General features: G+C 40.6%; 1 protein-coding gene across 2 annotated transcripts; it reads left to right on the top strand.

Annotated features, from left to right (window-relative positions):
- Window positions 1-2,360: 2,360 nt before the first annotated feature.
- Window positions 2,361-19,520, top strand: ARHGDIB (Rho GDP dissociation inhibitor beta). Of its 2 annotated transcripts, none has more exons than XM_063308613.1 (6): window positions 2,361-2,695; window positions 10,339-10,525; window positions 11,530-11,613; window positions 16,286-16,362; window positions 17,664-17,727; window positions 18,811-19,520. In XM_063308613.1, exons 1-6 carry the CDS (start codon window positions 2,609-2,611, stop codon window positions 19,008-19,010), a joined length of 699 nt encoding a protein of 232 aa, XP_063164683.1. In that variant the 5' UTR covers window positions 2,361-2,608; the 3' UTR covers window positions 19,011-19,520. The 2 variants fall into 2 exon arrangements, with proteins under 2 accessions (XP_063164683.1, XP_063164684.1); XM_063308614.1 differs by lacking the exon at window positions 2,361-2,695 and adding an exon at window positions 7,681-7,923.
- Window positions 19,521-21,302: the final 1,782 nt, after the last annotated feature.

The raw sequence follows: 21,302 nt of genomic DNA, 5'->3' as shown, positions 1-21,302 counted from the left end.
TACTTGTGAAATGTTGCTAAACTTTGAAATTGGCAGGATTTAGTCTGGACATATTTTCGAGAGTAAGTAAATGGGCTACTCACCTCCCAATTTTCCAGTCTTTTAGGAGAATGGGCAGCTGATATTGATAAATTTGTCCCTGATTCACATTTCTTATGGTAGAATGTAGGGCATTTGCAACTAAAATACCCATAGTCCCTGGTCAAACTGGTTTGGGTATCTTGGGGTTATAATGTAAAGCATATGGAAAACACAATGGTGATGATTTTCTGAGTGAGTCATAGAAAGTAACACACCTCAGATTGTTTCAGTTATTTTAATTACGTTTTAAACTAAACCACAGAACCTCTCAATGCACAATGGACCTGCTGGATGTGAAAAACAGGATGTCTGCACCTTTAAATTCTATAAATTCCCTTTATAGAAAAGCTTGTATGACAACCTACACTAACTGAAATGTCTTCTTCTCTACAGCTATAAAGTATGCAAGAGCCCTGGCTTCTCTTGCATTTGTACACTTTATTCAGAGATGAGGCCAAATAGGAAAGGATGCTGTGAATCAGGGGTACTTGTGGGAGTGTGTGTGTGTTGAGATGATGTCCAGTCCACACAATCAAAGCCCACTGCAGATACTTCTACTGTGAATTGTAGTTCAGCAGAATCTGGAAAGCCGGAGGTACTATAATGCTGCCCTTGTATTTTGAATACATTATTAATAAATGGAAGGTTGTCTGTTTTAAAGTGACCTCATGTCTGGTGAATGGGCATTCTCCACTGCTGAATGCTATCCATCCCTCATTGCGTCAACCGAAAATTATAGGGGTATGAAATTTGCTGTGCCCATTAGCAATGCCTATCCTGCTTCTGTTATGACTCTGGGCTCTCTGTTGAATGATACTGTCTTGGTTTGGCACGTGCAGCACACGATAAGCAAAGTAGATTCCTCCTGCTTTGCTGTCTTCCCTCTTCTATGCATGAACAATGAGTGGGAAAAATCTTCCAATCACAGTGCTGTAGCAGGAATGGAAAGATTTTGGCTGCAGGGCTCTGTGCCCCATCTCTAGACTCTTAAGCTCCATGCCATCATAACCCAAGCTGAATAAAAGCTTTTTTTTTTAAAAGATTGGAGTCATAAAGGAGCTGAGTTACAAGCCTATTTAGGATTCCTCCCCCCCCTCCCCATCCTATCCTCATATATGCAACAAATGCTGATTTCCACATTGGTTGGTCCTTCTGTTATTGCACTGTTTCCTTCTTGAGCTAACCATTCAGGGCTACAGAGCTAGAGCATGTGCAGTACTGCTGGCTGAGCAATCTAGTGTTAATGCACATTCTGAGAGACTGCAGGCCTGGGGTTGCTGTGTCCAGCTCTTTAAGAAGACAGCAGCCAAATGCTGGCAGATGCGGCTGACGAGGAACCTGAGGGGAAGGGGCATGCCCACATTAGTCTGAAGCAGCCATTAAGCCGGGCTCTGTTCTCACTCAGTGCTGGCCCCCCGACTTCTGTTTCAACTTAATGGGTGAGAAAGCTTAAGTTTATGCACTTCTTGGCTGGCTTTGGATACTATCAGCTTGGGGTGGAAACATTACTTTAATACTGATGCAATTAAAAACAACCTAAGATTGTCTTAGTCAAGGAATGGAGATAGTCTACTGTGGCTGTAATCTGTACATGATAGGTTTATTCTTCTAAATAAGGTCTAGTGAAATGAATATGACTTGTCTATGAGTCAATACACACCATATGAGGCTGAGCAGCATCACACATGTCCAATTCTTTTCCAAGGAAAAAAGTTGGATTCACCTCTGTAAAGAGTTTCTTGTGTCACTTGATCTCAATGAGAACAACAAGTTTCTCTCCCACTGCAATTAATAGCAGACCTACTTTCTTAGGATGCATTTCAAGAACTTTCTACAGCAATTGTTTTCCTGGTCTCAAGTTTTCTTCAGAATGAAACCAGACATGTTTGGGCACTGTTGAAATACAACCTAGAAAGTAGTTAAGATTCTCTAGATTTTGCAAAGAAAATCCATGGAGTAGGTGGCATACAAATACATGTTCAAATTATCTATTGGATTAGGATTTAACAGAAAAACATAGCTCATTACTCCTCCCCGCCCCCCAATACCTAATGCTTCCGATTCAAGTGTGTGCCTATAGTTAGGGTAGAATACAGAGACTGCAGAAAAATGAAACATTAGCTGACCTTTTTAATGGAGAGGGTGGAAAAGGAGAAACGTGATTTTTCTAGTCTGATAACTACCTTCTCCCCAGGAATAGCATCCTTTAGGCATATCTACTGATGTCAGTAACATCAGTCAACCATGAATATCATCTAAGGCACCTCTCGTTGCTTGTGCAGTTCCCAGTGTCTACACGCGCATACGGAATGCATGCACATCGTAGGCAAGGCGAAATAATGCATGAATCCCTCAGGACCATAAGCGAGGATACTTAAGGAGTTCGCACAAACAGCTCATCATCTGGAGGAAAGGGTGCTTTATTGTATTTTGTGTGTGTGCCCAGAACAGAGAGGCTCCAAATAAATTGTGCGCGATAGAAGGAAGAGTAACGCCGCAACTTCCTCTTTGAGTCGGATTTTTGTAAATGATTAGTATTTTTTTTAACCAACTTCCTTCCTGCTTAACTGCCAACGCTGAGACAGAGAAGGACCCAGGACGCAGCCGCCAGCAAGTAAGTACGAGTTTCCGTGGAGAAGGGCAAGGGGAAGAAAAAGTGAGCCGCTGCCGGCTTTCCTGGCCCGGCGCTCCCGGGGGGAGATGCCCTTGAAGCCCCCTGGAGGCATTCCCTTAAGCTGGGGAAACGGGGGCGGAGGTGGCGGCTCTAGAGCGAAGGGAAGAGGAGGGGGGAGGTTGGGAGGAGCAGCGCCTTCAGGGCGATGGCTCTGCAATGCAGCACAACCCGCTTCTTTGGGGTCACCTCTTGGAGAGACGGCTGGAGGGAGGTTGGGGAAAGCCCTGCTCGGTGTCTTTGCTGCAAGAGACCCGGACAGATGAATTTTGCTTGCTCCACAGTTGCGGGAGGGGGCAGAGGAGCAGTGCTTGCCCAGCGGAAAATGCCATTGCGCACCCTGTGCCTGAACTCTGTCATTCATATGGACTAGAGTTTCTATTTTTTTCCATTATTTTACAGATGCTCAGTGGACATTAGTATGGGCTAATGATAGTTGATCTGGTGATCTTTGGGGCTGCAACTCTCGTTAGTCCTTCAGTCATCAAGCATCCAGGAAGTACCAGAATGAATATCCTGGAGTTAGGTGCTAAGAGACTTGCTAAACTATTGCCCATTCCCTTCTGCATTTCAGGCAGAAAGCAGTTACTTCCAGGCTGCAAAGAGTAAGGGTGTGGCGACTTCCTATGGTGTATTCTTAAGCAAAATGTCTGGTTAGCAAGTGCCTGCTGTCTTCTCATCCTTCCCCCGCTCCGTGCCTGGCATGCAGTGGCAACCAAATGTGAAGCAATTGCAGTTTGAATTAGGGGAACCAGAACTTGTGACCACCAGCAAGGATTGATGATAAATTCTAGGTCTGAGAAGCTCCAAATAGCTACTAATATGAGTTCAGGTGACATAATAAGCACATAATCAGGAGGAAGGTGGTGGTGCGGGCTCCTTAACTGGGCTTATTGGCTGACAGTGAAGATAATGTCTGTCTTTGGGAGAGTTTAACTTCTGTAGCCTGGGAGAGAGGCTGATTACTGACAATTCACAGATGCTGGTTGCAGGACAAATGTGTGGATTCTGGACTTAGCTTGTAACGCTTCTAAGAAAATGTACTCTACCCAAGTTCCTTACAACAATACAGAATGAGGAACTTAGACACTCACAACTATGAATAACAGGCCAAGAGAAAAGCTGCATGTATTTTATGAATTTATATAAATTGTTGTTTCTCTTCTCTTGGCTGAATGAAATTCAAAATTCAGTAGTAGAAGTGCAATACGAGTTTAATCAGGAAGCTCTTAAAAGATAGGTGGAAAGTGGTACAGCTCTGGTTAGACCAAAGAATGGTCACAAAAGCTCATCAAAATGCTAATGAAAAATCCCATGACCAGAGCATCTCATCTGAAAAGATTCTGTTCCATATTTTAACAAGTATTGCTGACAAATGCAAGGTCTGGTCAAGTTTCTTGGGAGGAGGAAATAATTTAATTGGCTCCAAAATATGTATGTGCTTCATAGATAATAAGCAGCACTTACATTAATGATGAGGTGCAGATGAAATCACACTGGAGTAATATGCTCTTGTATTAAATCACCTGCATAATTTTTGAAGCTTTCTAGAGGTTGCCAACTTTTGCTTTTAAGCAGGCCACTACCATCATCTAATGCTTTTGAGGAGTATCACATCAGCCAAGGCTTAACAATGGAGAGCCTGTAGGCAATATATATAAGTGCCCCTGACGGCATTCATAGGACCATAAAATGAATTAATTGATTTTTTGTAATACTCACATGAAAACACCAAATTTCAAGAGATTCTAGTGTTCCTGCCAAAGTCCTGTGAGATTTGGGCCAGAATGCTGAAATTTTGTGAGATTTTTTTCTTTAAAGTGCAGTGTCCTCAAGGATGGCTAATGATCCCCAGGCGTTAGGTTTAATTTGACCCATGCTGTCTCCACCCTCACTTTTCACTCATACCTCCTTGAGTTCTATTATTCTTTTGGGCTTAGAGAAACTCTGTGGAAAGCTCTACCTCTCAAGAGTCCTTTGCTTTCTGTATAGTGACATCAACCCCAGAAGCTATTTTAAATGAGGAAAACAATTGCTGATCAATCCTCTTCCCTAGGTCTTCCACAACTAGATTGCAAAAATCCAGATGGTTGCTAGATGGCAGAAATGAATTAAGATTTAATGTTACCTCTTTCTCCCACCTCGTCCAGGTGTTTGCAGTCCAAATGTGATTGACCTACTCTTCCCCCTCAGATTGGTGAACCTAACAATTATAATCCCTTTACATTAGAAAGTAAAACTATATTATGATCCCTCTTCTGATAATCCTAGTTTGTGCTGAGTGTTCCCTTCTCTGCTCCACTATACCTGTATTTTCCTCATGGATTTGCTAATTTAATGGACTCAAGATCAGAAAAGTACACATTCAGTTCTGGCATCATTGTTCAAGGACAGTGACAAAATGGAGCAAGTTAAGAGGAAGGCTACCAAGATGGTGAAGGATCTAGAAACCAAGCACTGCGGGGAATAGTTGAAAGATCTGGGTATGTTTCGTCTACAGAAAATATGACTGAGGGGAAATATGATAGTGGTCTTCAAATATATGAAAGTTTGTCACATAGAAGAGGGAGTGGACTTACTCTTTATTATCCCAGAGGGCAGGTCCAGAATGAGTGGGTTAAAATTATAGGAAGGAGGGTCAGGCTGGACATCAGGAGAAACTTCCTAACCATGTGAGCTGTCAGCCAGCAGAATGGGCTGCCACATGTAGTGGTAAGTTCTTTAGTAGTGGTCTTCAAACAGGCTGAGTAGTCATTGCCAGGCTCTAGTGGATTCTTCAATGAGCAGAATGTTGGACTAGATGATTCTAGCCAATGATGGTTTCTGCAATAAACTATGATTAAATGGATCATATCTAATATCGATGGGTGAATCAGCAGCAAAGTGCATAAAGTTAAGGACTGAAGCAAGGCTATGTGCAGTGGGTGAGTCTTCACTTTCTGAGGGTCTTACTATGTAGGACACAGTACTTCAGTTTGTGTGCTTTTGAGAATAATAGCAATTGCTTGATGAGTCTTAAATCAGATGAATAGAAGAAAGGTAAAATGGCATAGCTGGGACATACTTCTTTTTCCATAATATCACTATACAGCAAAGAGAAGAAGAATGATAATTTAACTGTTCTTTTGTTGTGCTTTTAATTTATGGAGTTCTAATTAAAGGGAGAGGATAAATTCACCCATATGTATCTTGAGAATCTGCTACCTGTGATGAAACCTTCTCTCTTCTTCCTCATATTTAGTTCCATCCTCCTCCTCCTTTTTTGCAGTAACAGTTCAAGACTTTTTTTTTAAATCTGGGAACAAAGCACAGTGGTATTATGGTCACAGTTTAAAATACAGGGTATAAACAAAGAACTGCTACAGGAGATGTGTAGCAGATACAGTGAAATAATGAATGTCTGAGCAGGTAGAAAAAGAACAGTTGCTTAGTTGTTTAAAACCTATTTTGATAGAAAATTAAAAGGCAAAAAAACATAAATAATGAATAATTTCTCTACAGCTTAAGTTTCATAGTATTCAAGCACATGCATGCATTTTTATTTGTAATTTAGTTTTTTGTCATGTTCCACCTTTCAAAATATTATTTGGTAACCAGTGATTGCTGATAATCTGTAGAATTTAAGGTTATCTTTGTTTTCTGTTTTGCTCCCAAATGCTAGTTAGTTTGCATGTTACTTCAGACCGTCTAATTTAAGAGATTGCTCCCTTCATAATAATGGGCTATGAGCAATCCATAGCATAACTTAAATCCTAAAACCCTCTGGTGCTTAGCCAAACCTGGATGCAGTCTGATCCAAAGAGATCCCAGGGTACCCTGCTTGTACCAGCTGTCCCAGAATCCTCTGTTATTGAAATGTGATCACTGGGGATCAGCAGTTGTCTGCACTACCTGATCCACAGTTGCATTTACCTTAACAATTCTTGTCATTCTTTACATTTTTAATGATTTATCCATCATTGCACAATCCCATCTCCCTCTGCAGTGAGTATCTGCTTCAAATAGACAGGAACTTCATCTGCATATCTGCTGAACCAGGAGTCAATCCCTTTATCTTGTTCTTACAATTAAAAAATAATAAACTGACTTTAGACTAAGAAAACACTGACATATGAATTAATTAATGAGCTTTCAGATTTCAGGTCTATATTCTCATGAGATCAGAACAGGCTCTTCAGAAGCTGGCTAGGCATCACTCAAAGTGATGTGAGGAAGCCACATTAGCCCTGTTTGAATGAAAAAAATGTCTCTTATTGCTGTAATGCTCATTCAAGGTGAAGCTGGAGCACTACAATGGTTGGATTTTTAGGCTGAGTTAGCTACTATCATATAGGGGTGAGGAATCTGAGGTCCAACAGTTACTGTTGAATTACAACTTTTAGCATCCTACAGGATTTGCCCAGCAGGCTGGGACTGGTGGAGGTTGTGATTCATTAGCATCAAGAGGACCAGAGTTTGATGTTATCTGTGAATATCTACAGTATCTAACTGGGCTTATTCAATGAATCCCATGGTTAAGCATGCCTTAATATGAGGCAGTAATCATGGTTTATCAAAATGGTTGGAATAAACCTCTAACTTGTACTTTTCTGCAAGTTTGGAAACTTTCACTTCTAGCTTAGATTAGTTGGTTTGTGTTGCTTGAACCTGACAAATTAAGGATGGCTTGATTCAAAGAAATCAACTTCTTAGTGTGGTTTATGAATATGCCTTGCTTTAAACTAGCCATAATTCAAATTAAGATCTGCACTGTAAAAATCTGCGTCCAAAAATCCACTAAAGGGAAGCAAAGGGTTAGTCTTTTCCATATCTCACATGGTTGTCTGGTTTATTGCAATCTGGGTCTGGTACTCCTGAAATACTTCTATGTTTATTTTCTGCTTCTCTCCCAGGCAACTCAAATCAGTTTTACCCAAATGTGTTGCAGTCCTGGGAAGATTAGACAGAGGATAAAATTATTTGCCATAGGCCACCAACTTCTGTTCACAGCAAAGGAGGAATTTGAACCTGTTCCCTACAGTCAAGTGCAATGTTCTAGAAAGTGCTCTCTATGCTTTCCTTCGGGAACAGATTCCTCCAACTTAGCACCCTCCTGATACTGGAAATTCTGGGAGCTGTAGCCCTGTCACATCTGGAGAGCACCAGGTTGGGGAAGGCTGTTCCATATATTGGTATGGTCTCATATGCGGGTTGGACATGCCTAGTTTTCTAAATGTTAATATGGTTTCACTTTGTGGCCCAAAATGTTCTGAGCTAATTGAATGATTGAGTGATACAGGGGATGGGTGACCAAGGTAATGTGATGGCATGGCTGTTTGGAATTTTATGATATCTGACTATAGATTGTACTTGTTATCTTGTGTATATACATATTTTTTTTCTGTACTGTATTTATTGCTTGACAAATTAATGTAACTGTTTCTGCCTCAATACAATGGTTCGTAGAAAGCCCAGGGTCAAATTCAGGAAGATCATTTAAAGGTTATTTTCATTTGTAGTGTATTTGAATTGTCTGTACGGCTGCTGAAGAACTTAATGAAATATGGACAGAGATGGAGGAGTTAATATAAATGCAAATAAATAAATAAAATTTGTTTTTCTGAGCAGAATACGTAGCTAGCCAAATTGTGCCATTATCCATTATCCCCATTATCCATGCAGTTCATGCCATTCTTTATCATTAGAAGCACAAATTTTGGCACCCTGATGCATCTGGGGAGCACGGGGTTGGGATGCTAGGATAGAGCATCTGATCTTGAGCCAAATGTCTTATGTTGCATGGGATATTTTGCTTGGGTATCTCCTCCATTGTAGTTGTTCCAAGTACTCAAGTAAAAAACAAGAACAAAATAATAATGTATGCCTGGATTACCAATAATTTTCCACTGCTTTGTGGAAATTTTTTATGTTTCTTGTTTCAGTGCTTAAAGACTGGTAGCTCCTTGGAGCCTATAGCCAGGGCATGGGTTGTCATAGGAACAAGGCACATGTTTCCTTCCTGCACAGGAAGGGGACCTGGTCACCAGACAGACAGACAACAGCTATTTTAAATGTTGTGCAGTCTGGAAATGATATGATATTTGCAATTGGACTGGTCGGCTTAAAAAAAATTGTTAATAAGCTCCATTCAGGTATTTTCCTTCATTGCCTGCTTTGATGTAAATCTCTGTATGTTATTGCATGAAATATTCAATTAATTTCTATTGCTGTGGTGTCAATGAAGGTTTGAAATAACTGTTGTTCAGTAATATGGCTGCAGTAGCTTCTGAAGGACTACAGTATTTGTCAGTGTGACACAGAGAGGTTCTTTATTCAGAGGATTTGCTGGTCATTGTGGAAGCAGTGTGAATTATTTTGTTACCGATATAGATAATAAGGATATGCGTTTATAACAGATATTTTTCTGCTCAAGTACTTCTAGCCCAGCATACCAGTAAATACTTTAAAAATGTGACTGAATCTAGTTGCAGTCCTTAGCCTGTAATTGTTCTGTTTTTTAATTAGATCTTTCAGTTGGTGCCTTGCAGGGTGAATTCTCACCTGTGACTGTGTTTAGATTTATGTCACAGTGGGAAGGTATGAGTATATATTGTGGGAAGTATACGAGTACAAACTCACATTAGCAGCCTTCCTCAGAATTCCCAGCCAGCCTGGACAGGAGTGATGGGAATTGAAATTCAGCACACCTAGGGGATCCCAGGTTGGGGAAGTTGCCGTAGTGTGCATTCGTGTGCTGTTGACTAAGATGAGGGCAAATAGCTCATGTTCCAGAATCTCTACTTTCACAGAGAGGAAGGAGTTCTTTCTTGGTTGCTGTAGCAGAAATATAGAGGAATCCCAAAATGTGAAGAAATATCAAGTTTTTGCAGTGGTGGCTGAGATTCTGGTAAAGGTAGTAAACAGAAAGAGGTGGTGATGGGTGTCCCTTAATTTGCAGTCCAGAGGTAGAGGGCATCTCCCCTCATGAGTTGATCTTGATGCATGAGTCTAGCGGATGGTTATATTTTATAGCTCTTACTGTCTTTGCACACACACACAACAGAAAGAGAGAGATTATATTTTAAAAATTATCTTGCTGCTACTTATTTGATTAAATCTATCTTGGAAGGCAGGGATATCTGTGGCTGTTTCAGTGGGCAGATCAGGTGCTTTCTTTTTTGCTGTGTCCCCCACCATTAAATTGTTAGTTGGAATGATTGACAAGTTGACAGTTCATGCTCTTTTATACCACCAATGTCGTGAATCTGGGATGAACAAAGGTGAGAAGAATATTCAGCAAAGTGACTCTTCTTGGTCTGTCAGGCCCTAGTAGTAAGGAATTGTTACATCTTTCCATCTAGAATGGCATCTCTCCCTACAGAAAAAAGCAACCTGGCTATTGGATATCTGAATTCAACAGATTAAATGTCTGTTACTAAGTTAAATGTCTTTGATCCTTTTGCTTATGACAGTATTTGAATGGCTGTGTCTGTGACCCCCACTGTGCACAATTGTTGTCTTTATGGCAGAAAGCCAGCTAAAGATTTGTAAACCTTATAATCAGTACCCTACTCAGTGCCCTTAACTGGCAATTCTTTCTTCTGAAGCCAACAACCATGACTGAGAAAGAGCCTGAGGTACATGTGGAAGAAGATGAAGATGAGCTTGATAATAAACTAAACTACAAGCCTCCACCTCAGAAGACACTTCAGGAATTGCAGGAGCTGGACAAAGATGATGAAAGCCTTGCAAAATACAAGAAGTCTTTGCTGGGAGATGCATCTGTGGTTGCAGGTATAGCTGGGGAAAGGTCTTGGTCTTTTGGAAGAACCATATTTTGGGGTAGGAAAAAAAAAGCCAGTATTTGCATTTGCTGTGTAATGAGGTTAATATTGTCAAAGATGGAGAGTATCCATAAATTGATCCTAAACATGAAGGAGAAGTTACTGTGTTGACCTGAGTAAATTTTTACTATAATTGAGGATCGACCTTCAGTGTTGCTTTCAAGAAGACATGGATTCTATTTTCAGTATGCAAGTCCACTTTCTGTCTTCTTAGTTGGGTAGAGGACTTTGCTACTCAGCACAGGACCAAGTGGGAAAGAACATAACTTAAAAGGATCAAACTAGTAATGCTGAGAGAGGCTTCTGCTCAAGGTTCTGGAGTAAAGTCCCAGGTCAAGCTGACAGCAGTGCTAGGTAGACACTCATGGTTGTATTTTTTAGTATATGGACAAATTAGCTGACACATATTTATACTATTAATGCTTGAAGTTAGCAACAGAACCTGAAACATTATTAAGTTACTGCCCCTGGACTATATTTCAGCAAAAATCATATAACTGATTTTTATTAACTGCTACTCAGTTGATTACATCTATTATTTGAAGGTGTTTGATTATTCTCAGTTGCTATTTTATACTGTGCCATATTATTTACATTTTTAATTATTGTTGCGTTTTTATTCTGTTTTTATTTTATTTATATAATTATTAGCCACCCAGAATCATATATATGAGGTGGGCAGCCATATAAATTTATTAAATAAACAAACAAGCTAGAAGAGAGGTAATGTTACTGTCACTCTACATTGGGTAGGAGCAGAAACAGTGAGGCATGATTGATTTTCCCTGCATGTCAGAAACTAGTATTGTGTCAGAAAAAAAGTTCATCTTAGCTATCATGTGACATGCTAATTTCCTGTGCCCAGATAAATTTTGCATTAAAAAGTCATGAAAACTATCCCATGTTTCTTTCTGTTTAGTTAATAAACTGTTTATCCCTTTTCTGACACCACAGACCCAACAGTTCCTAATGTGACTGTCACTCGGCTTACCCTTGTATGTGACAGTGCTCCAGGACCAATCACCATGGACCTCACTGGTAGGTAACATTCTCTTCTCATTATATAGCAGGCTGAATGGAGTTCCTGGGCCTTGCTTCATTTTTTATTTGGTTTTGTGAATGTTGAGATAAGTAAGACTGGGATGGGTAACTTCTGTGGGATTGGAGAGTACAACTCAGTCTCTCGAACTTCTGGAAGACTACAGAAGGCCAACTCGTGATTCAGTGATGAAGGAGTGTGAGGTTCTTAGGCAGTAGGAGGGAGGGAATATAGGGCAGGAATGGTAGTGTGTAGCCTCCTGGCCTGTATCATTTTTCTCCTCTTAAACCACTATCGAAAAAATGGTTCAAAACCGCACTGCTGATTTTCAGCAAATGTCTTATTCTAATACTTTAAACCACGTTTCACTGGATCTGAGTGAGCAACTCTTGTGGCTGTGAATTCATTTATTATGTAAAGTATATTTTACCCTGCCTTGATTCCATTAGCAACCAGTTTAATTATGTTGGTTGGAGTCCTAGTGATTATGAGAGAAAAGTAAACCTTTCTGTTTGTCTATTTTATGTAATTTTTAAGCTTCTAGCAGATTCCTCTGTATTAATTTCCTCACAACCAATGAAAAAAACCTTAAATTTTCCATCTTTTCCTTATAAGGAAGGTGTTTCAAGCCTTTGATCATTTATATCAGTTGCAGATGGGCTGGGGGCAGAGTGTGATGTATCTTAGAAACAGCTTATTGCCTGTTTTCTGAGATTCCAGACAGGATAAATTTTGAACTGGGGACTTCTGGCTGTTAACCTATCTAATGCCCTAGTACAATATTCTTATTTCCTCTGGCCCCCAGGAATTCTTTTCTATTTTAAAAAAGAATTAAAAGTAAAACTTAAAAAGAACTAACGAAGTGTAGGAAGTGTCTAAGGAGAGGCTGGATGGCCATCTGTTAGGGATGCTAAAGTTGCATTTTGCATGAAGATCCTGCACTGGGCAGGGGATTGCATCAGATAATCTCTGGGGCTCTTTCCAGCTCTAGAATTCTATAATGGGTGGTGTGTCTATGATGTCTGGCCAGCTAGTCTGGGATGTTGGTAACACAAGGATGTTGGGTGGGATGCATGGAGCTGGGGAAGAGAGGCACGGTTGGGATGGTATTGGTTTGATTGGAGGGTGGGGGCAGACGGTAACATCTTAGTAGTGAAGGGCAGAGGGAGATAAGGTAGAAATCAGGGTGGGCCACTCCTTGGGAAGGTGCACTCAATGGCTTTTACCAATACTGCTTTTTAGCCCCTTGGCTTAGTCCCATTGCCTGGATATCATATGCTCAGTGGTCTCAGTGGTCAGGCTGTTGCTGCTTAATGCCAGGTCAGCCTGTAATAAGGCTCTTGAGGGAGCCAACCTGGTGTGTATTACTGAGACCTGGTGGGTTGGAGGGGGGCTGTTAGAAATGTTACCAATTGGGTTTTGAGTGGACACCAATTACGTCTCTAGGGTAGGGGTGGGAGGATGGATATTGTTGTCTGGAAGTCTCTTGTGGCTTTCAGAGGCACTGCTCCACAGTTTACTGGATGTGAGACCCTGTTTGTGAAGCTGGGTTCTAGAGAACAGATGGGATTGCTGCTACCAGCCTCCTTGCTGTGTTGTGGTTTCCATTTTTGAGCTGCATGATGCTGTGGCTGGGTTGATGGTGGAGTTTCCTAGACTAATGGCGCTGGAAGAGTTCCCTCTGCTTTCCCTGGATGCAGAGTCTGAAGTGGCTTGGGAGTTCATGGCTACCTTAGGAACTTCCCCAAGCACTCTCTGAAACCCGGTGGACTGCTCCAGGCATCTGATGAACTCCACTGGGTTTCAGAGAGTGCTTGGGGAAGTTCCTAAGAATCTGGTACCCAGTTCAATTGAAGCCTTAATCTCCTTTTGGGATAAGAGGGTGGCTGTAGCCTTGGATTGGACTCTATGTGTACATGTGGCCTCTCTCTCTACATGAATCCTGAAGGGTCCCCTGGTTTTCTGAAGAACTCTGGAAGATAAAGTGGTAAAAGAGGTTGACTCTTCATCCCAAGGAAGAGGACAGGATTCTTGGAACTGTTAATGTGACAATGTGATTATTAGATCCATGCCTGTCCAGGCCTCTTGGGAGATGACATGCGGCTGGGTCCAGGAGTGATTAATCCTTGAGTGAGTGGGTTGTTCCCCCTGCTCTTAAGGAAACAGTAGTCTGTCCCCTCCTCAAGAAGCTATTGCTGGATCTGACAGTGTTGGGTAATTTCTGACCTGTTTCCAACCTTCCTTTTGCGGGAGATTGGGGATAAGGTATTTGGGCTGCAGCTTCAGAAGGCTCTCTGGAAGAAATGGGTTATCTGGATCCCTTTCTGTCCTGATTAGGGCTGGGTACAATATTAAGGTGGCATTAATCATGCTTATGGAGGACCTGTGGTGGGACCAGGATGGAGATGGTGATGGTTGTACATCCACCCTGGTCCTTCTTGATCTCTCAGCAGCTTTGATACCATGCTGTTGTTCTAGACCGGCTCAGGGGTCTGGGATTGGGAGAAACAGTGTTGCAATGGTTTTCCTCCTTCCCCCAGGACCAGTTCCAGTCAGTGTTGATGGGGGGAAGAGGTCCAGCCCTTGATCCCTCTTTGGGGTGAGGTGCTTCATGCCTCAATTCTCTCCCTGCTCCTGTTTGATATCTACATGAGGCTGCTGAGTGAGGTCATCCATTGGTATAGGGCTAGGTACTATCAATATGCTGATGATACCCAATTATACATCTCAACCCCTAGTTACTCAAACAATGCTGTCAAGTCACTGACTCAGTGTCTGGAGGTTCTGGAGTCTGGATGGGGAGGAACAGACTCAGGCTCAATCCTAGCAAGACCAAGTGGCTATGGAGATTTTCCACCTTTGGATCTGAATGGGGTTGCTTTCTGCCAGACAGACCCAGTGTTCAGACTAGGATCCTCTAAGCTCATGACACCTGTTGAAGACAATGCGGAAGCCATGATTCAGAGGCCCTTTGCAGAAATCTATCTTGTGCCCATTTTTAGATGGGGAAGCCCAACTCACAGTCACTCATGCCTTGATCATATCTCCTTTGGATTAGTATGTGTGGCTGTCCTTGAAATCCACTCTGAAGCTACAGCTGGCCCAGAATGTGGTGGCATGGATAGTTGTGGGCTCATCTTGGTATACCTATATAACACTGCTACTTCGTGAGCTGCATCAGTTGTCGATGGGCTTCTGGGTGCAACTCGATGTGCTGATTATCACTGTTAAAGCCCTTAATGGCACAGGGCCCAGTAATTTGTGGGACCACTTGTCTCTGATTATCTCTGCCTGTCCGATAAGATCTAACAGAATTGACATGCTCCATGTCTCATCTCTTAAGAAATGTTAAGAAATCTGGATTGCTCTGATCCTTCCTGCTTTTTGTAAGGCCTTGAAGACCTAGCTTTTCCTCCAGGCATTGGGTCAGGTGGTCTTGTGAACCCATCTGGAGTGTTTATCTTTGATTGTTGAATTGCCTCTGGCATAATAAATATTTTTGTAGCATTATTGTTGTTTTAATTGTGCACCATCCTGAATTGTATGTTGAGAGGGTATATAATATAAATTAACTAAATAACTAAAGTATAGCAGTAGTAGATATAGTCAGCTTTCTCACAGCTCGAGGTTTTAGTGTGTTCAAGTATTTCCAGAAGGCTGCCTGCTCAGATCTCTTCATTGTTGGCACAGCACCAGAGCAATAATTCCTTCTGCATACTTGAGTAACAGCGTGTGTTCTTAGGAGTTTAGCATCAGCAAGAAATAGTCACAGTTTGCCTTATATGGGTTCTTGCTTGATAAGAGAGGAAGTCATAGCTCAGCAAAGCACAGATGCTTCCTCTTTAGCTGAAATCTCAAGGGGAAGCGATTCCACAAATGGTTTGTCGATAGTAACATGTTATACAACCTGTTTGTATGCTGCTGGCCTTTACTTACACAAATCTTATGCATTTTGTTGATAGTTGTGCAAGAATGCTTCCAGTGCATTTGGACCATACTTTTTAAGTTACTTGGAATAACACAAATGTGCCTATATGTACAGTGTAGACCTTTATGGTTCATTAATGCATGCACTTTCAAATCTGTGTGTTCATTGGCAAGATATGTATTAGGTATCTATATGGTATATCTAAAGAACACATTTAATAAATTAAAATTAAAAGGGTGTAGCTTCTGTTTCCTTGGAAAAACGCTATGTTGCAGTGAAGGAGTAGGGAGGCAGAACAAAGAAGCCTCAGCCTCTTTTCTTATAATTTCTGGAATCCTTTGAGGGAAGCTATTTTCTTGATTGTTTGTTTATTTTTAAACTGCCATATGCCGCTCAAAACAAACATAATACTGACATGTGTTTGCAGCACAGATACGCTTATAGGCAGTGGTGCGCTGGAGCCAGCTCATATAGGCTTGTGAGAACTGATTTTCTGGAATTTTGTGAGCCGGTTGAAAGCAGAGCTGAGCTACCACGACTGGTGTGCCTGTCAGCTGTCCGGCGGCTAGCGGTGTGGTAGCAATGGAACCAGCAGAGCCGGTTGTTCAACATGTACCAGCACACCACTACTTGTGCATATGCACAGTCCTCCAACTTGCAGCAGTCAAGTGAATACATGGGAAGAAGGGTGTTCTCTTCTGCATCTCTTAGCATGATTGATTAAGATGTTTTCCCTGCTCTAGGGGACCTTGAAGCTCTGAAGAAAGAGATCTTTGTCTTAAAGGAAGCAGCTGCATACAAAATCAAGATCCACTTCAAAGTGAGTGACTTACCTGTAGAAATTTTCCAGAGCTGGAATCTATTCCACTTCTGCATATCTTTACTGCAGCCTCTTTTAGTGCAAATATGTACCCTGCTAGTTCACAAGTGTCACATCTGACAATTGAAACAAAGCATTAGCTAAAATAGGAAGTTTGTATTGCCTATAGGCACAAGAGCAGATTGTTGCAGAAAGGAAAGCGTTCCCATTGAATTTTGTGTTCTTTAATTCTTGTAGCTGGACTAATTATTTGTCTTCCACTACAGACAAAATAAACTTAAATGAAACCATTTAGTATATTATCCTTACGTTATAATATATTGTGCAACAAAACTGCTAAAAGGCTATAATTTTTCCCTATGTAGCTTAATTAGAAACAGAAAAACAGAAACATGAACTTGATTACTCTTCTTAAATGGAATTTTTTATTGTTTTAGCTTAATATGTATCATTGTTCCAGTTACAAATCCACCACTAAATTTCCAAACAGTGCATTAAAACAAATATCATTACTAAGTGTATTGTCCAAAAATATATTAGTTCTTTTCAAATACATTTAATCCTAAATATATCCAACTGCTGGTCTTTAAAAACCTATTCAGAAGTATGCCCTTCCCCAAAACCTTTACTTGACCGCTGAAATGTAAAAAGGTGCTCTGCAGCAAACAATGTCAACTGAGCAAAATGGGGAAGTGGTCACACTGATAGGCCACTTTGCTGAAACCTGCTTTAATTCCTCCTCCTCTTAAAGAGGAACAACCAGAATCAGACAAAGACAACTGCTAATTGTGCTGGATGTAGCATTTCACATCCACTGATGATTTACATTAACTCAAATTGTAAATCATAAGCAGACGCCAGCAGTTTCACTCTTTGGTGCAACGTAAAAACTAGCTGAAGATCTGGTGTTACATGTTACAGCTGTTGTGGGGAACTGATCTTAAATTGAACTACATAGTCTTTTTTTAGCTAGGCCTTTATTGTTGGGTGTATGATGATTTGGTCTGTTCAACTTACCTTTTACTATATTTTCAATTTAACGGTTTAACGGTTAGTCACCTAATCAGGAGCATCATAAACTGAAATAATAAATGAATAAATTGCTTATTTTACTCATGGAATGGTGTTTTCTCCCTACCATATCCCATTGCCAAAAAAGAGCAAAAGAGGGATGGTAGGAAGAATCACAAAAAGGGAAGCAGAATACCAGGAATAAAAGACAGGATTGTTATCAAGGAAGATAAGGACATTGAAAACTTGGGCTGAATTGCCTCACTCAGTGGACTGTTTTCCTCTTGCAGGTAAACAGAGAGATTGTATCTGGTTTGAAATATGTGCAGCATACCTACAGGAAAGGAGTGAAAGGTGAGTAAATGAAATCATTTTTTATTCTCTTCAGTATTTGTAGATGCTGCTGCTATAAATATAGCCCTGCGTGAGTGTTATTTCAAAAATTGCCGATGTGTTTGTGCTGAATAGCTCACCCTTCATGCCTTGTAGGTAAAGTGGTCCTTCCCTGGTGGTCTTTTTGTACAATGCAAATCTTGCAGGAAGCCTTTGCCTCTAAGCTGTAATACAGAGACTGGTATCCACAGGAGCAGAAATTGTTCTGTTTATATTTCTATTTGCATGGAAGCCACTGGACATATACTGTAGTTGGATGCCTGAAAGCCCGTTTCCTATAGACGTTTGCATGGTGTGCTCAGACATCAGAGAGAAAAAGTTATCTTATATGTGTAACATCGGAGGAGCGTACTTGGGCTACATCTCTCCTATCCAGTTTTAATTGCCCAAAAGTCTGTCTGTCTGTCTGCCTCCCTCCCTACCAGTCAGAAAAGACAGTTAAGAGGCTTACATAGCTTACAATAAGATTAAAAACAGTAAGTTATAAGAACAAAATTCTTTCACAAAAAAGAAAAAATGTAAAATAGTTTCAATAAAGTTTCAATAAAGGAATAGTCAAGCATAAAACATTCTCAGAACTGGAGGTTCTCCACTCACAGCAAAGCCACTCTCATGGCCCTTTGAAACAGTCAGGTTTTAATGACTTTCTGAAGATACAGTGATCTTCAGGGAAACTGAGGGAGGTTGGAAACTTATGTGAGAACACTGAAATGTGGAAATATTTAATAATCTTGTTAGATTCGGGGCATTTAAAAAAATACATTTTGGAGGTTTGCGGGATGCCATCTTGTTGCTATTCTCTATCATACTGAATATAGGTTAATGAAAGTGTCTCCCAAATACCTTTCTGGGAGTTGCGGTAGCAGCTGCAGATGACTTTACTGGGGGCTGATATGACCTGAAGTCAGTCCAGGTGGTGGAAAACTGCAGCCATGATTCATTAATTGTTTGCATTACATTTTAAAATCATTTGTGTTGTGTGTCCTGTCCTATTTCTGATCTGCCTTGTGATACACTGACTTGTTATGCCTTGTTCTTTCCTAGTGGACAAGGATGTATTCATGGTGGGCAGCTATGGGCCGCGGCCAGAAGAGTATGAATTCATGACACCTCTTGAGGAAGCACCAAAGGGCCTGGTGGCCCGAGGAAACTACTGCAATAAGTCTTTCTTCACAGATGATGATAAGCACAACCATCTCACCTGGGAATGGAACTTGGCTATTAAAAAGGAATGGACAGAATGAATTCTGCCTGATTTTCTCTCTTTGCTTCCTACTGCTGCTTGTGCTTATTCCATGTGTTTCAGTTTCTGGCACATGCATGCCATGCTTCTCCCACATAACCCAACCCTTTTATCGTCACAAGAAATTTAGCCAATACAGGCCATTGGATAGACTCTGTCTCTCCTCCTCCTACCTTGAAAATAATCACACAAAAATCAACAGGAACAAAGCATTTTTCTGGTTGCACAGTATCAATTCTTGAAGTGCCTTTGGTCGGAAGATACACAGTCACCAACCTAAACCAATTGTTATCAGGACACATCAGTTGACTGAAAGAGAGCTGGCTTTAGAATTTCTCTTTCCCCCCTGCATTACATGAAAAGATCTGTCTATCAGCAGGTAGTGTCTTGTTTAAATTTGTTTCCCAAAGTTGCATTTGGAAGCTTTGTCTTTAGTAATATGAGATACAGTTCCTGACCTGGCTTGTAAAGATTTCAGTGTCTTTGAAAATAAAGCCAATTTTGTCCTTTGCTTCAGAGTGAACTTCTTGTGTTTCTTACTATACAAGAATTTATTTTGCCCTTTACACATGAGGGAGGTCAAACCTCAATTCTACCTTCCACATGCCCCCACCCCCACCAGATCCAGGCACCTTATTTTTCTTGAATCATTTTAATAGTTTAGGGCATAAGCAGACCTCCATTATAGAGAATATAATGAGTATTGCCACTGCATCGCTCTGAGTGTCATGAGAAATAGATTGTACAGAGAGGGAGGAATATAGTTATGTCATCAGTATATGTGGTATCTTGCATGTTTCATTCTTTTGGTTAAGGCAGGTGCAGGCAGAACTGTTTTGCTTGGGAAGGGGCACCCTTTTTTTTAATGACATCCCTGGACCTATGGGGCTGAAATTTTGGGGAGTTTTCTTTGAAGGATGCTAGTGCATCTGTATAACATCTTCTCCTCTGAAATATGAATTGTGGAAAATCAACAATTCGCTCTGGATTTTGAAGTTTGATTTTGGATGTGTCTGGGAGGCCTGCAAAATCAGGGCAGGAGATGTATGTGCCCCACAAGGTTGTTGATCTGTGAGGTAAGGTGATACAAGGACTAGCGGATGATTTAATGCTACGTTCGGAATCACAGAATTAAGAAACAAAATGAATAAGACAACCTGAAGAATGTTCCCTATATGAATGTTATTCTGTCTAATAGGCAGAAATTACTGGAATTCTGTAAGAAAGCAATACTCATTTTATAGAAACCTAAAATCACAAGGATGGGAGGTGGTGCAAGAAAAAAGTACAAGAGATAAGAGATGTTAAATGAAACAGCCACAAAACAAATTTTCAGGAAAAAGATTTTCCAGGTTCTCTAAGTTTGAATTCCAGTCCATAAGATCTGTGGGTGATATTAGTAAAGGCCAGAAAACAAGTACCAAGTACACTTAAGAAAATAGGACTGCAATATTTAGCCAATTGAAAATATTTTTATTTCAATTAAAAATACGTATGTAATGAAATTGGTGGTTTAATTTTTATAATTAAAATATTTGTACCTAGTCTCTTAGTATGAGTTTCTAAAGGTAATGTTTGAAAATATCCTATTATTTCTTCCTATGCAAGCTTCTTTGAGAAGGTTTCTTTCCCATTTTCCAGGAAGGAATGTCTCTTCTGTGCCTCAGCAGGGACCAAGAAGGGGTAAAAATTTGTTACAATATGAAGATTTAATTCAAAATCAATAGTGATTTTTCTAATTGAATGAGCTCTTACTAAAAATGGTTTTAATGCTAGCCAAGGGTCCCCTGGTTGTACAGAAGTAAACAGAGTTATGTTAACTTACCCTTACTTTACTGTTTTTGTGTTTTATCTGCCAAGCTTTGAAAATGGACCTCATCTTACAAATGGAATAATGAGATTTATTACAGGAGACATTTGGAGCTTATAGCCCCACTAGTTTCTTATCAGAAGCAAAAAAAGGTGCAGGTGGCCATTCCCACCTGTTTCACTCCCACAGCTTCTGGAGCTGTTACATCTGATTAAGCGACAGTTCTTGAAGTTGTTTTTCCTACCAAAACAGGATAGCTGGCAAACAGAAAAGAAGTCAGAGCAATGGAAAACTCCCTCTTGCATACTTTTCTTACAGTTTTTCTCAGTGGTGTGCTCCTGTTAGGATCCGGAGAGAAAAATTCTTCATCTGAAGGTAAGCAAACCTGTCTCAAGTTTAGAAAAAGAGGTAGTGAATAGTCTAGGAAATCGTATCAATGGAGAAAAGGAGAGCGGCATCTAGATCAGTTTCTGAAGCTGGTGT

The sequence above is a fragment of the Candoia aspera genome, chromosome 7 (genome assembly GCF_035149785.1).
Source record: "Candoia aspera isolate rCanAsp1 chromosome 7, rCanAsp1.hap2, whole genome shotgun sequence".
NCBI lineage: Eukaryota > Metazoa > Chordata > Lepidosauria > Squamata > Boidae > Candoia > Candoia aspera.
The sequence above is the reverse complement of the archived record's forward strand: the minus strand, read 5'-3'. Positions and strand labels throughout refer to the sequence as shown.

Coding starts and splice junctions, on each gene's coding strand:
- ARHGDIB (XM_063308613.1), top strand. CDS start 2,609: ATGATTAGTATTTTTTTTAACCAACTTCCTTCCTGCTTAACTGCCAAC. Junction 2,696..10,338: donor CAGGACGCAGCCGCCAGCAA/GTAAGTACGAGT, acceptor TTTCTTCTGAAG/CCAACAACCATGACTGAGAA. Junction 10,526..11,529: donor AGATGCATCTGTGGTTGCAG/GTATAGCTGGGG, acceptor CTGACACCACAG/ACCCAACAGTTCCTAATGTG.